The sequence below is a fragment of the Plutella xylostella genome, chromosome 10 (assembly GCF_932276165.1).
Source record: "Plutella xylostella chromosome 10, ilPluXylo3.1, whole genome shotgun sequence".
Taxonomy (NCBI): domain Eukaryota; kingdom Metazoa; phylum Arthropoda; class Insecta; order Lepidoptera; family Plutellidae; genus Plutella; species Plutella xylostella.
Window position 1 is genome coordinate 5,814,548 of NC_063990.1, and position 15,366 is coordinate 5,829,913.

Sequence of the window (15,366 nt, forward strand, 5' to 3'; positions counted from 1 at the left end):
CAACATATTCAACGTATCAATAAAGAACAAAAGAGATATGCTAAGGGTACCATACCATATTTCTTTAATTTACAAAATTCAAAAAACAAGGTGCTACAAGTTTTGAATAAAGAACAGAAATATGCTAAAGGAACTATTCCCTATCTCTTTAGTTTGCAACATACAAAAAATAAACAGGTAATATCTACAGAATGTAACAAAAATTCAAAGTTTTTTCGTGTATAACTCTATACGAATAATGCATCAGAATATAAATGGCTTATTATGTAGTCTGAGCCTATCTGAAACCTAGTTAAACATTGTGGGAGATTTGGCGTTTCGACTTTCTCCGTGTTCGGCATCATAAGGGTCACAGTGACAGTTAAATAAAGTCCATTTTTCTCTCCACCTTTAGTTTGCAAGGTGCGGGTGCCTATATAAATAGAGTGAGTCGCCCGCGCGCCTCAGTTGGTTTTTGATTTTTGAAGTGAACACTTCGGCAAAATGGCTCAATGTAGCCACGGTTCTCGTCGGCTTCGCTCCGAACGGGGAAAAATATAATATTAAATTTGCGGAGTCCTCGCTGCCGGGAGCTGTAGCGTGATGCGGACCAGGCGGCGCGGGGCGCGGCCGCCGCGACACGTGGCGTCGGGGAGCGGGACCTGCCGGCTGCTGACGCAGCCATTACTGAGGATTTTGCAACGAAGGTTTGAGTTGATAAGCCGTGAGTAAAATGCTATTATTTACTGCTTTTAAAAGCTCAGCCACTGGTCATAATGCTCCGGCGCTTGGGGTTTTTATCCCACGCAGTAGGGTCCCATTCAATAGTCGTGGTGATGATTGATCACATATTCCGGTCCTACTAGTGGCGCTTGAGATAGATACTTACATTAATGACCGCTTTAAGTAAAGCATATGTTAATTTTATACAGGAAAAAATAATAAAAATATATTTTTCTACCCTCAATTTCTAATATTTTTAGAAAACAGTTGATAAAAACTTTGCTATTACAATAATGCACTTGATTATAGCTTATGTAAGGCTTTACAAACAGGAGCTTTCCAGGACCGTCATAGGATTTTTTACAGGAAGCACGTGGCTCCGAGTTTCAGTATGTTGGGACATTGTGGCATGTAATGTGATCCGCCGGTACCTACCCGCTGAAGGGTAGGCAGGCCGATTCAGTGAAATTGAAGTTTCGTGTAACCTGCACCCGGCCCTGTGCTCCTGCGCTGGCCGCCGTCTCGTGCCACCTGCATCGCAGCGTACACCCGGCCCTGCGCTCCTGCCCTGGGCACCGGTTCGTGCCACCTGCATCGCAGCATACACCCGGCCCTGTGCTCCTGCGCTGGCCGCCGTCTCGTGCCACCTGCATCGCAGCGTACACCCGGTCCTGGCCCTGGCCACCGGTTTGTGCTACCTGCATCGCTGCATAGACCCAACCATGTACTCCTGCCCTGGCGGCTGTGTTGTCCCACCTGCATCGCGCGCACACCTGGCACTCCTGTTCTGGTTGCCGGATCCAAACGCCCCCTGTCTGGGAAGAGATTTTATGCTCAGCGGAACCGCCTGCACTATTGCTAGCACGGTCATCATCATCATCAGCCATCATTAGGAGTGATGATCAGAAGGTATCGAGTAACGTGCGCTATTCATCAGTGATTTTGGCATATGCAGACGAACGTTTACTGCCAAGGTTGGTCATGTTAGCCATACAAGGGCACACCAACGAAGCCTGAGTAACCACCTGCAGTCGCCGTAGCCGCATCGGCATGGATGACGACAAATCGGGTAACGTGCACCGCTTCTAAAAGTGTTATAGCACTTCAATTTGATGCCTCCGCTGAGGTAGGGTATTCTATTAAAGCAGCTTTCTTCTGAACTGCCCAAAGTGACCTGTAGACTGCTCCTGGGGATAGTTGTGCAATCAATTTTTTATTTCGATGTCTCTGCTGAAGAAACTGTCTAATGCAGCTTTTGTTCTAAACTGCCTAAAGATCATTGGACTGCTCATGGGAATGGTGACGCACGGTAAGTACAGGAGCGTTACTCTATACTGATGAGAAACGAACGAACGAGAGCTGTCGTGCAATCGGCACGTTTAATACATACAAACAGATAGAGCGGCTCGCGCCGCAGTGCACTGAAAGTTCGTTTTTCGTCATATAAAGTGACAGACACTATCTTAAGTGTCATGACACATCGGCAGATTCCAGCTTTGAGTATTTTCTTTTCTCGTCTGTGAGCAAAGTGAATCCCACCGGCGAGTGTTCAACCTAAAAGCACTGAGCTAATTCCTGATTTCGTGAAAGTCGCTGTTGCTATACCATACCGCTTCACAAGTTACCGAATTTATTATGATCCTACTGTCGGGTGATCATGATCGGAGTGTCATCGCGGTTTCTGAGTGGCACCATATTAGCTGTCTTCCTTATGTCCCAGTGGATTGTGAGTGTGTATCCGAGCTCGTTGTTGAAAAATGCGTGAACCTCCTACGCAGCAGCTGTCTACTAGTTGTGTATCGAATAAATCAAGTAACGGTGCTCTTGCACGAGACGACTACCTTTTGGTAAAATTATAACTTCCACTATTCTGGGAACATGAATATACCTACTGTGTACTGTGTATCACATCACGTGTAGCCGCAGCCCTACTCAATGTACGGGGCTAGATAATAAACAATGGCAGTCGTCATTAAATTTCTATGAATTTCGAAGGTCATCATTTGGAGCACAATCCAAAGGGTGAAAGTACCTATTCATGCCTAAACGGCTTCTCTAATGAAAATGTATTTTTAATTCGATTCTGGCGCAAACGTTTCATAACTATTTTTCAACACTGTATCTGCTGAAACTACTTAGACTGACTGGTTAAGATGCAGACGTGCCGTTTTCACAATTCCATTTTAGTAATCCTCAACTGTTTTATGGATCTTTCAGTTAGTTACGTAACTAGTTACCAAGTAAAAAATTACTTGTGTCATGCTCGTACTCGCATCTCATTTAGGAGCTCTCTGGCCTCTAGCTGAAGGCTAGAACTGGTATATATATCTACTAAGCTAGTACAGAGTTATAACCGGGCAGCGGTGACGTGGTAGCTGCTTGATTTATTAGAGTTTGCTGAAAACTTTCTAAATAATTAATAATTATTAGTCATAATAGTAGCTCTTCGCAGTTCTTTCAGAATGCAATACCAGGTCGCTGAAGTAGGTAACCTTCCTTAGCTGGACAACAACAAGCCTTTTTGTTTTAAAGAATGTCACAGTTATTCGCCGTTCCACTCTCATATCGATGTCCAAGGAATTTTTCTTGGGTATAGCTAACTACCTAAGTTTACCTATAGATAGCCGCAAGCTATCTGCTGTTGGCGAACTGTCAGTTCTGATTGATAAGTCAGGCTCGAGGTGGCTCGTCCAACTGTCCATGTTCCCGCCACCATGATTGTTGCTTCCACAGATTAGAGAGTCTATGTTGGCTGTCGTTACATCAGGTCTGATCAGGTACAACTAACATCTTTACGTACCATCTTTATTTAATCGAGCTATTTTATTTTGTTTTATCTAGGTTGACTTAATGGTTTTAAAATCGAACCTACAACAATGTAAGTAGGTACCTACATACGTATCTTTGAAGTTGCAACAAGGCGAAGCCTTAAGGTTTTGGCCGAGACCTGCCCTTAGTGTTGACGAACATACCTAAAGGTGACCTTGTTAATGTTTTTCATATGAAGTACTGAACATTTTACTTATCCTGGTGGCATGACTGATCATTTACTTACCCAGTTAAGACATGTTAGCCGGGTTTCATTTATCAACTATTATAATTGTTATTGTTGTGTTAATCAATCTTTATTAATTGATGTCATCTACCAAGGAATGCTGCCAGAGCTCATAATATTCACACATGATGATACAGAATGATAGTAGCCCACAAAATCGGTGCAAAGGCTTATAAAATAACTTTCCTTCCTAGTAGGACTGCACAGGAACTCGTTAACCGCCGAGTTAGTTAGAATACAAAATTAGACTGTGTGTTACTTGTCAATCTGCATCATGTTTTGAAAAACTGAATACTTAGTTATCCGCCAGTGTCACAGCCTTCATCTAATTTTCCAGTAGCTGATGAGGCTGAGATATTTAGTAAAATTATCTTCCCTTCAAGCACCACTCCTCGTTCCAAGGACTAGATGCCGCGCCAGGTGTTGCAGGCCGTGTCGTCATACAGGGCTGACTGAGCAGGTCCTCAAGGCTCCAGGGTCGGCTGCTGCATTTCTGAGGTCAGTCCAGAATTACATACCCTAGTCAGCATGTGCTGACCTGAGCCCCAGCGGCCTGGATCGATATTCTACATTTTACAGCTTTTAAATATTGTTGCAAAGTATTTCACTGGTTCCATCCATTCGGCTAGTGTATGTTAAAAATATTGCCTTGACAATAACAAGATTTTGATCAATAATTACTTATAAGTATTGCTTTCGAAGAGGCACTGTGTGTATCCATACCTATACATATAGGTAGGTATTTATACCATAACTTTCATAACTTTCTGACAAGTCAGGAATAATAAGGAAGTACTTAAGTCTTATGTATACTTATACCTTTCTTTTTAGTATATCTATTACCTAGAAATCTATGCATTATAAATTTATAGATTCAAATATTTATCTACTGATACACTCATCAGTAGTAGCTTATGGGTCACAGTTGGTTTTCTCTCCACCATGCGATAATAAACACATCTCACAATGTTTAACTAGGTTTCAGATAGGCTCAGACTACATAATAGACGCATTTTTCCTGAAATAAAAATGACATATTATGTATCTAGCCTATCTGAAACCTAGTCATTTCTGCATGGTGATATTACAACTGAGGCGCGCGGGCGACTCACTCTATTTATATAGGCACCCGCACCTTGCAAACTAAAGGTGGAGAGAAAAAAAACCGACTTCAAAAAACCACTAAAATGTAAGAAATAATTTAAGGTTTACACAAATTCTACTCGTATGTGACAGTACAAATATACCTAAGCAGGAACTGTTTTTTTTTGATGTTGGTGCGGTGACAAAGTAATCTGAAGAAATATGGCACCAACTTCAAAAAAGAACAGTTCCTGCTTAGGTATATTTGTACTGTCACATACGAGTAGAATTTGTGTAAACCTTAAATTATTTCTTACATTTTAGTGGTTTTTTGAAGTCGGTTTTTTATTTTTTTTAATTATTATTTTATTTTATAGTTTTTAGTTTATTTGCAATATTTTTCAATCAAAAGTAAGGTGCAAATGATACCAAAAAGTCCTACTAATCAATACGAATCATTCAAGCCTAAACACGAAGTAGTTGCTATATACCGTTGAGGAGTTCCCCTGACTGCCTTCCGTTTCCATCATCAGATCAGCTCAAGGTCACCATCATATTTTTTTGTTATAAGAACTATATTTACATTCTTAATTTCATTAGAATCGGTTAATATGTGCCCAAAATGGAAATTCATACCCTGTTTTTACCCCTTTACCCACCCTTGGGGGTGAGATAAAATTCTGAAAAAAAAATGGGACCACCTGGGAGCTCAACCCAATACAACAAAAAAATAATTTTCAAAATCGGTCCATAAACGGCGGAGTAATCGGTGAACATACATAAAAAAAAATATAAAAAAAAAAAAGATCCCGACGAATTGAGAACCTCCTCCTTTTTTTGAAGTCGGTTAAAAATGGACTTTATTTAACTGTCACTGTGACCCTTATGATGCCGAACACGGAGAAAGTCGAAACGCCAAATCTCCCACAATGTTTAACTAGGTTTCAGATAGGCTAGATACATAATATGTCATTTTTATTTCAGGAAAAATGCGTCTATTATCGAAATCTGATCTACTTACTGTTGTATTGAGCGAACTCCTCGATAAGGGCATCCGTACTGATATATTATGTATTACAGAACATAAAATGACCGACAATACTGCAACATTTCTAAACGTAAACAATTTCAAACTAGCGGCTTACTATTGCAGACAAAATAGTTATGGTGGATCATGCATTCTCTTGTCACAAACCCATAAGTACAAGGAAATAATATGTATTAAGGATCTGAACATCCCGAATATATTTGAATGTTGTGGTGTTAATCTAATAGACCACAATATTGATATTATATGTATTTATAGACCTCCCAAATATGACTCGAAAACCATTGACCTTTTTTATATTACATTACATAAACTTTTGACATCACTATGCTACAAAGCTTCAAATAAACTGATTATATGTGGAGACTTTAACATAGACCGAATGAAAAAAACTAAATTGAGTACCGATTTTGAACAGTTACTACATAGCTACAACTTGAAACTCTCTATTAATGAACCAACTAGACTAAGCAGCGGTACATGTTTGGATAATTTCATCCATAACATTAGAGGCTCGAAAGCTAGTGTGATAGAGCTGGCTCTATCAGACCATACAGCTCAATTGTTTGAATGTCCAGTAGAAAAAACATGTAGCCTTGATCATTGGTTTGTGGAACGACAGGATTATTCTACGGAAAATTTAAATTGTTTTAAAGATTGTCTTTCTAAATTAACTTTCAGGGAAGTGTACGATCAAACTGAGGCTAACCAAGCCTTTGATTTATTTTATGATACCTTTAAATTGTACTATGATCTTTATTTTCCTTTTGTGAAAATAAAAATATCCTCAAAATGTCGACCGAAGTGGATATCTAAAGGTATAAAACTATGTTCAAAGAAAAAACGTAAAAAATTATGGGAATATAGAAAAAATCCAAGTGAAAAAAATAAACAAGAACTTAAAAATTATAGCAAACGCCTTAAACGTGTAGTTCTTCAAACGCAAAAGGCACAAAATAACTATTACATAAAAAATTCTGATAATAAATGTAAAGCGACATGGAAGACCATTAAAAAAACGAAATGTCAATTTCCTAGTGAGGACATTACACAAATAAAAATTGGAAATCGACTTATTCAGAATCCACAAAAAATAGCACAAGAGTTCAATGATTTTTTTACAAACCAAGCAGATAGACTTTCATCGCTTTCTCAACATACGAAAAATACTGATGCAATCAATAATCATATAGAAAGTAATGAAAAGTCTGTTTTTCTTGGCCCAACAACGCCGGATAGTATTTACAAAATTATACGTAACCTAAAAGATACTAATAGTACAGGCTATGATCGCATATGTACAAAAGTATTAAAATATGTAGCCTGTTCTATAAGTCCAATTCTTTCCTACATCATAAATTTATGTATAGAACAAGGTATATTTCCGACAGCTCTTAAAAGAACTGTAATAATACCAATCTTTAAAAAACTAAGCAGAGAAAATATGGAATACTATCGCCCAGTAGCCCTTATACCCATTATCTCTAAAATATTTGAAAGAGTCATCTATAATAACATTTATAATTTCTTTGAAAAGAATGGCATTTTTGCAACAGAACAAGCAGGATTCCGTAAAAATAAAAATATTAACTCCACAATATATGATTTTTTACTAAAAGTCTATACTAGTGTTGACAAAAGGCAAATGGTTAGTGCAATGTACATGGATCTTACAAAGGCTTTCGACCTTGTTGATCATAACATACTTGCAAAGAAGCTGTATGCGTATGGTGTAAGAGGTAATGTACTCAATCTCTTAAAATCGTATCTTGAGCATAGAGAACAAATCACAAAAATTAAAAAAATTGATCCTGTTACTAAAACAAGCACGGATTATATTTCAGAAACAGCAGTAGTCAAATATGGGGTACCCCAGGGTAGTGTTTTAGGGCCACTGCTCTTTCTAATATATATTAATGACTTTCCTAAAGCAACAAGCCATCCTGTAGTACTATTTGCAGATGACAGCACAGTAATATTTAGGGGTATTGATAAAAATAAACACGAGAATGACATTCAAGATAATTTAAATAGTATAATTAATTGGTTATCACTGAATAATTTCATTATAAATATCGAAAAATCCAAAATTATGACATTTACTTCAATATATAATAAAAATGAACCCACTGACATAAATGTGACATATCAAAATAATTCCTTATGTAATGTGAAAAGTCATAAATTTCTAGGATTAGTAATTGACTCTCATTTGACATGGAAACATCAGATTAACGCTGTATGTACTAAATTAAACAAGTTTGCCTTTGCACTTTATATGCTCTCAAAAAAATCAAACCAGGAAACAGTACTAACTGCATATCATGCTTACGTTGTATCCACACTAAGATATGGGATTATATTTTGGGGCAACTCAACAGACAAAGAGAGTGCATTTAAAGCTCAAAAAAGATGTGTCCGAGCAATTTTTAGACTAAAGCAAACTGATACATGCAAACCACATTTCAAAAAACTTAAATTGATGACATTACCAAGCTTATATATTTATGAAGTTGCAGTATTCGTCAAATCGAATTTAAATAGATTTACAACGTTAAAGAGTAGAAGGCACGAACATAAACTATGTGCGTTCTCGAGGAGGACAGCTCTCTTCGATAATAGTATATTTGGAATGTCAACAAAAATCTTTAACCACTTACCGCAAGATATAAGAGAGACGAATAATATGATACAGTTTAAAAATCAATTAAAAAAACTTCTTGTAGAAAAGACATATTATAATGTACGTGAATTTTTTGCTGACAATTTGTAACTAATATAATATATTATGACTAGCTTTGTATTTTGTAATTTTATTATTAATGGTATGCATGCACCAAATACTCATGTAATAATATTTGTACGCCCCCAAAGGGCAGGATGTAGCTGTACTTATAATTTGTAATAACTTGCCATTTACCTACATTCATGCAAATAAAAAATATTCTATTCTATTCTATTCTATTCTACCCAATAAAGCCACAAACACTTTAATTTTATGATTTAATATCGGGCGTTACGAAAACATGAAAAATAAATAAAAAAATTGATTCATCTACACACCTCATGAGTTCAAGTATTAAACTGTTTGCGCTAGGGCCTACTTACCTACCTAAATCCCTTTTGCTGACTGTACAAGTACTTAGGTAAGTACTTATGGTAATTTTAGGAGTTTCAGTGAAAGCCAGGGGCGCACTCTAGAACGTTCAATCAATCATTCCATTGCGAAAGGTCTATACTCACGGGCGCCGGTAGATTCGAAGCGACTGGCTGTATTGACGGTGTCTCCGAAGAGGCAGTACCGCGGCATCTTCAGACCGACCACGCCGGCGCACACGGGACCTGAAATATGATAAATTGTAATTATGCTCAGACTATATAAGTGGATCATCATCAGCATCAGCCCGTAATCTCCGAGCGAGTAAAGTCAGCGCCATGGACGCCACCTCGCCCTCTAGTGGTCCAGCATGACTCGACTCAATCACAGCCACATATGAGCGACAACCTCAATCCAGCTCAATCTATGGCTACTCGACCGGATGGCTTTGGTTCTTTCACTTTAACAGTTCTATAGGGCTCTATTTGTCTCGTTATACCTTCAGTCTCCAGGCTTTTATGAAAAAGCGAAGTTGCTAACTATACCAATAGCTGCGTATCCACCTGCCTCGGCTAGGCATGCCTCGGGTTTGCTAGAACGCGATCCAATGCTCGGTTTGTATGGTCATCATCGAGGGTACTTTTATACAAACCGAGCATTGGATCGCGTTTTAGCAAACCCGAGGCGTGCGACAGGTGGATACGCGGCTATTTAGTAGCAATAAGTTCTCACCAGAATGCAGTCCGACCCGCAGCAGCAGGCGCTGCTCGGGGCGGTGGCGCACGCGGAAGGCGCGCGTGGCGGCCAGCAGCGCCAGCGCCATGGACGCCACCTCGCCCGCGTGCGCCACGCCGTTGCGGATGGGGAGGCCGGATACCTGGGAAGGAGTTGGTAGATTAGTTATGTTTTGGACTTGGCGTGTCTTCGCCGGTGATTCCGATTAAATTAAGCTCAGGGTAGGTACTTATATTGAACCTCTGTGCAGTTTGATTCGCTAAGTGGCATCGTGGTAAAACAATTGAACAGTTATTTGAGTGTTTGGACTGATAGATTTTTCTAAAGATCCGTTAGATAGCTGCTTCTCATTTCTTCGGAGCATTAAAATAACTACTTAGATAGGTGTTTATAAATAAAACGTAAAATATCTACGGTGTTATCTAGGTAGGTACTTACCACCATATAAGCATCGCCTATAGTTTCTACTTTGTAAACGTCGAAATTTTCTAATATTGAGTCGAAGCACGTGTAAAGATCATTGAGGAAGTCCACAACCTGAAAATCATCACATAATTATGTTATAAATGCAAAAAAAAAACAGCATTATAGCAAATTGGTACAGGCTGGAGTATTATTAGCCAGTAAAAATCTTTCTACAGGCTTACATAGCCAATTTGAATATTAGCCACTATGTGATTGTACACTAGTAGGTCAACAGTCAACACGCACATCAATTTTATCGGTGTCACCAATCATCTTTGGTCAAACATTACAAATAAAACCAGTATGGTCACGTCACCTGAAGCGGCGTGCTCTCAGCCGACATTGCGGTGAAGCCGACTATATCACTGAAGTAGATGGTCACGGAGTCGTAGCTCTCTGGCAGAACGCGGCGCCCGCGCTTCAGCTGGTCGGCTACTGGAGCCGGCAGCATCTCCTCTAGGAGGGCCTCTGGAAGTGGAGATGGGGAGTTTGTTAAGTTATATTTACAAACAGTGCACTCGTGTACCTAGTAGACGTATGATTCGAAGGTTACATTGGTGTAATGGATATCATTAATGATCAAGTGCTTATACGAACACTGCTGGTTATAGGGTACCTATCCTATCCGGAAATTAAGCCATACGATATATTTGGGTTAGCAGCACAGCAGCAGTTCATTTCATGTCGTACAATCTAAAAGTAATGAAATAACCTTTTCAAAGTTCCAACTACGTTTAGTTGGAACTTTGAAAAGGTTGTTTCATTACTTAAAATCATTTTTTTATTTGTTGTCGTTACAACAAATAAAAAAAAACATTTTTTTATTTGTTGTCGTTACAACAAATAAAAAAATGATTTTTTTTATAGAAAAAGCTGTAGGAAATTCTATCTACCTACCTATTTCCTTCAGTCTTGGACTTTGAAAAGGCTTGGAAAGCTCACCTGTTTTCTTCTTTTCCTCCACGAGCTGGTCGGTGCGCTCGTCCACGAGAGCCTCCAAGTTGTTGGCGTACTTCTCCATCATCGCTATCATGTTGTCGAATATATTCGGTTTCCTGAAATAATATAATCAGAGATACATGAATCAGTAAATAAATGCCTAATTAAATGAGAAAGAAGTCTTGGAAGTTTTCTTGACTTTTATTTTCTTTCACTAACTACCTACGTATTCCAACTTCCTTAATTAGTTTTCTTATTAGTGATCCAATTACTTACTTATTATTTTTATAAGGTTGCTTAGAATCCGTATCCTGGACGATAACTTAATTATGAACTTCTAAGGTTCCAACCAAAGCAGAAGAAAGAAAATGAAACATAAATATTAATACAAAATAAATGGTACCGCTGGCTCACTCTTGGACAAGTCAGATAGCTTGAGCCGATCATGAAAGGCGCAAGGCTGCTAACACGGCGCACCGAATATGCAATATCTCCGCTCTCACGACATGTTACCTCCATCAAACCACAAATAATTTTCACTGACACTGAACTGCGGCGGAACTGTGCCGGACTTGTGCCGGCACTGAAGCCATACTGATATGTGCGAATCGGCCTTTTTAGGGTCTAGTATAGTCTGATCACTGTGGCTGCTCACACAAAAGTGACCTGCACTCACGCGGTGCTTGCTTACGTGGTGGATATTTCCTTCTACCCACATCACAGCACCAATGTTAATATATTTTTCGTCTACACTCTAAAATTTAGAGTCTAAATAATACCGGCGGATATCCCCGGGATACGTGGATACTTCATTCTACCCACAACTCACCTTTTTTTGTCTACACCGTTAATCTTAGGCGCTGGTGATTAACTAAACTTTTACATAAGTACTTAGAAGATGCATGATACTTAGGTACCCAATCAAAAGCTCAACTCACATGCCCTTCCTGAGAGGCCTCAGCCTGGTCCGTATCGCCTTGAAGTCGGGCCTGGCCGCCGGCTCGTCCGCCCAGCTTTCCACGCAGCACTCGCGCACGCAGTCGAACCTGCCTGATAGCGGCTCTAACGGTGGTCTGGGGAATTAGGTACATTTATGGTATATTGTTACGACTGGACGGTTAAACCGCCCTGATAGCGGCTCCAGGGGCGGCCTGGGTATTATAGTGGTGGTGTGATTATGACTAGATTTTACTTGCGAGTTAGGTATCTCGGGAAAAAGAGTCTCTCGTGGGAATTCCGGGATATACAGGGTGTTACAAAAAGGGTATACTAAGCCGAAACCTACATGTGCAGCATGGTATATCTAAGCCTGAAACTGAAATCAGAATTTGAAAATTCGCGAAAAAAAAAATCATTTTTCATAGAAACTTTGTTGGTCACGTGACTTTTTACTATGGAAAATTAAAAAAAAAAACGCGAATTTCCAAATTCTGATTTCAGTTTCGGGCTTAGATATACCATGCTGCACATGTAGGTTTCGGCTTAGTATACCAATTTTGCAACACTCTGTAGAGTAGTTAAGTAGCACTCAGAGATAATTATGTAAGATTTTTGGATATAGGTACTGCATGAACATTATCTAAGTGTAAAGTGGTTTAATTTAAAAATGCTCTCTAACGGACTAAGTAAATTAAATATAATTTTCATACCATGGAAACGTTATTGAATGAATGAGATAGTATAGTATTCATGGCACATAGTGGAACTACACCGTCGCTTGAGAGGCTCTCGAGACTGCACTTGACTTAAGTGTCTCCACCGGCTTCAGTAAACTAAACTGTTTTTGTGCAATAATGATACCCGGAGAAAAATAACTGTGACTATTTTTGTCACGATATTCAGAATATACGGACCAACCACTAACCAGCTCTCTTTACACCCACTTATTTTCCAATATCCTTCAGAGAAATATAAATCCTAAAGAAACATCCAGCTATGTCTAGGAACGCTAGGATCACCCACATCGTTATTTATTTACAGATCCACCCACCGCCGTCTCTAGCAAACGACAAACAAAAATAAACCATCACTGCAACTAATGTAACGCTTTTACAATTAACGAGCGGTACAGCAGCTCTGGGGCGCGATTCACATCTCAACCGAAATATTTGTAAAGCGATACGAACGAGTTACGAGATGAAATCCGCAATGTTCAAAAACGCGATTCATAACACACATACTTTGATCTCGTTTTCATATCGCTAGTTCGTATTGGGATGGCTTGAGTGAAATGAATGAAACTATATTTTTTTAATTGCCATGCAAAAATTATAAATACTACCACTAATTGTTTTAAATAATTTTGTTCCTACAATATATTTTGTTGGAATTAGTGTCGATAGCAAGTATCAAGAAACGGCTTTTTAATTCAACGTTGAAGAAATTCATAACCCGTGGCACTTTTGACAGCCGCCATGTTTTCTACATAAAAACATTGATTTTCTTTGCTCATTTTCGTATCAACGTAGTTTTTTTGGAAAATAAGAAGAAAGGAAGTTTAACTAACTTAGAGAAATACGACTGAGACATGTAAGTATCAATGTATTAACCTATTTTTTTGGAAATATAACCGGTTGTAGTCAAGAAGGTATTGTAATTTACAATGTATCCAATTTCTGTTTGAATTGTTTTAGAATCATGAACGAGATGAACACAAGCAGCAGCCGATGTGCTTGAGTTGCAGATGGAGCAAGTGCGTTATGAGAGGGCCACGGCTTCAGCCCTCACAATGAATAGCTGAAGCAATGAACAGACAGGCTGCAGTCAATGAGAGGCTTCTTGAGCAGGGGCTCCTCATATGGAAAAAGGTTATTCCTAAATGTTTGGCTAAATAATAGAATAGAATTTAACTTCATTGCTACCCCAATAATGTGTTAGGAAAACTGATGTTGAATATTTATGTTACAGTGTAGTTTTGTTAGTGTCTGTAATTTTTTAGAACAATATCATACTGAACTTTTGATTTTGTCTTTTCTAGGCTAATGAAAGGAACAATCAAGACTGGCGGTGCGCGGGAGGATCCCGTCCCTGCGCCTGGCCTTCAATGGCCTCACGCCTCTCTTCTTCCTCTTCTTCATGCGTCAATTCAAACAGAGGAGCACCTGTGATTACTGATTACCTAAGTTCCTATATACAATAATAGTTTAATAATTGTTAACAAAATATTGTATTATATAAGTATTAATAACTATACACAAGGCTAAAAGCATTTTGTAACAGTCAACCTATAAGAGAGAATATGAGAAAAAATAAGACAATTTAATCTTTGATTGCCATTATCTGTAGCTTTATTAAGTGGTAAAGGGACCTAATATATGTATTTGTGATAATTCATAGAATTTATTAGTTCTATCAATAAATAAAATAGACATGCATTACAATGTGTTTAATTCATTAACTTACAATTTGCACACTGAGGGAAAAATATTCTTCCTCATTCTGCGAGGGCCTCAGGCTAAAACCCACGCCAATCAAATAAATATCACTAATACAAGCTTACTATAAAGGAAAATTACGAATTCGGTAAAGATGGAAACGTATCTTGTAGGGACGGCTGTCCGGCTGAAAAATGGCTTGAAGATGTTGGAGAGATGCGTACATGGTCAATTTCACTGTTAGCAGTAGGTATTTTTTCTGAAAACGATCTTACAATTTCACCCTTTTCTTCGAAAGTTTAAAATCGCTTAAACGTCAAAATATGACAGATAGGCGATATCAAAAAGTTCAACAAAAATGACATGAATCGCGTCATTCTCCATTCGTTCATTCATTTTGCGATCTCTAAACGATCTTACTATGTAGCTTGGGTTTTAGTGCCATGTGAATCGCAATTTGACACCTCGTTCGTAAAAATCTGAAAACGAGATGAAAGCGACGGGGTTTTTTGTGACACGAATCACGCTCCTGGACGTAATTGCTGCTAATTATTTGCATGAAATGTCTGCACTGTTTACCTACAACTCGTTGAATATTATATTAATGGTTGCTCTTAGTGAGAACATTTAATGAATTGCACGCATTTGAATGTATGAGCACGTAGGTACTTAAAATGTTCCAACCTAACTCACTGTAACTGAAACCTATCTGGTTAGAAGTGCGTAGGTAGATATTTGAACATAAACATTTATTGTATGAAAATCGGTCAAGGAAAGAGTTACCTAGTTTGCGGTTTTTCACGTGTCATTTTTAACACGACGAGTAAATAGAGGAACTTAAGGTCTCGTGATCTTATAATACCTCACT

General features: G+C 38.6%; 1 protein-coding gene and 1 long non-coding RNA gene across 2 annotated transcripts in view; one reads left to right on the forward strand and one right to left on the reverse strand.

The window, feature by feature from the left end:
* The window catches only part of LOC105387258 (guanylate cyclase 32E), a 64,974-nt gene that overhangs the window by 2,823 nt on the left and 46,785 nt on the right, over positions 1–15,366 (reverse strand). Inside the window, exons 18-24 of the mRNA XM_048623719.1 lie at positions 12,249–12,275; positions 12,063–12,170; positions 11,128–11,240; positions 10,502–10,653; positions 10,159–10,257; positions 9,718–9,862; positions 9,132–9,230 (exon numbers count right to left, since the gene is read on the reverse strand). Of these exons, the coding sequence (XP_048479676.1) occupies positions 9,132–9,230; positions 9,718–9,862; positions 10,159–10,257; positions 10,502–10,653; positions 11,128–11,240; positions 12,063–12,170; positions 12,249–12,275 (743 nt within the window). The remainder of the gene's footprint in view (positions 1–9,131; positions 9,231–9,717; positions 9,863–10,158; positions 10,258–10,501; positions 10,654–11,127; positions 11,241–12,062; positions 12,171–12,248; positions 12,276–15,366) is intronic.
* LOC125489087 lies at positions 13,204–14,498 on the forward strand. Its single transcript, XR_007266736.1, has 3 exons — positions 13,204–13,653; positions 13,758–13,931; positions 14,102–14,498. It is a non-coding gene; the product is annotated as an uncharacterized LOC125489087 (long non-coding RNA).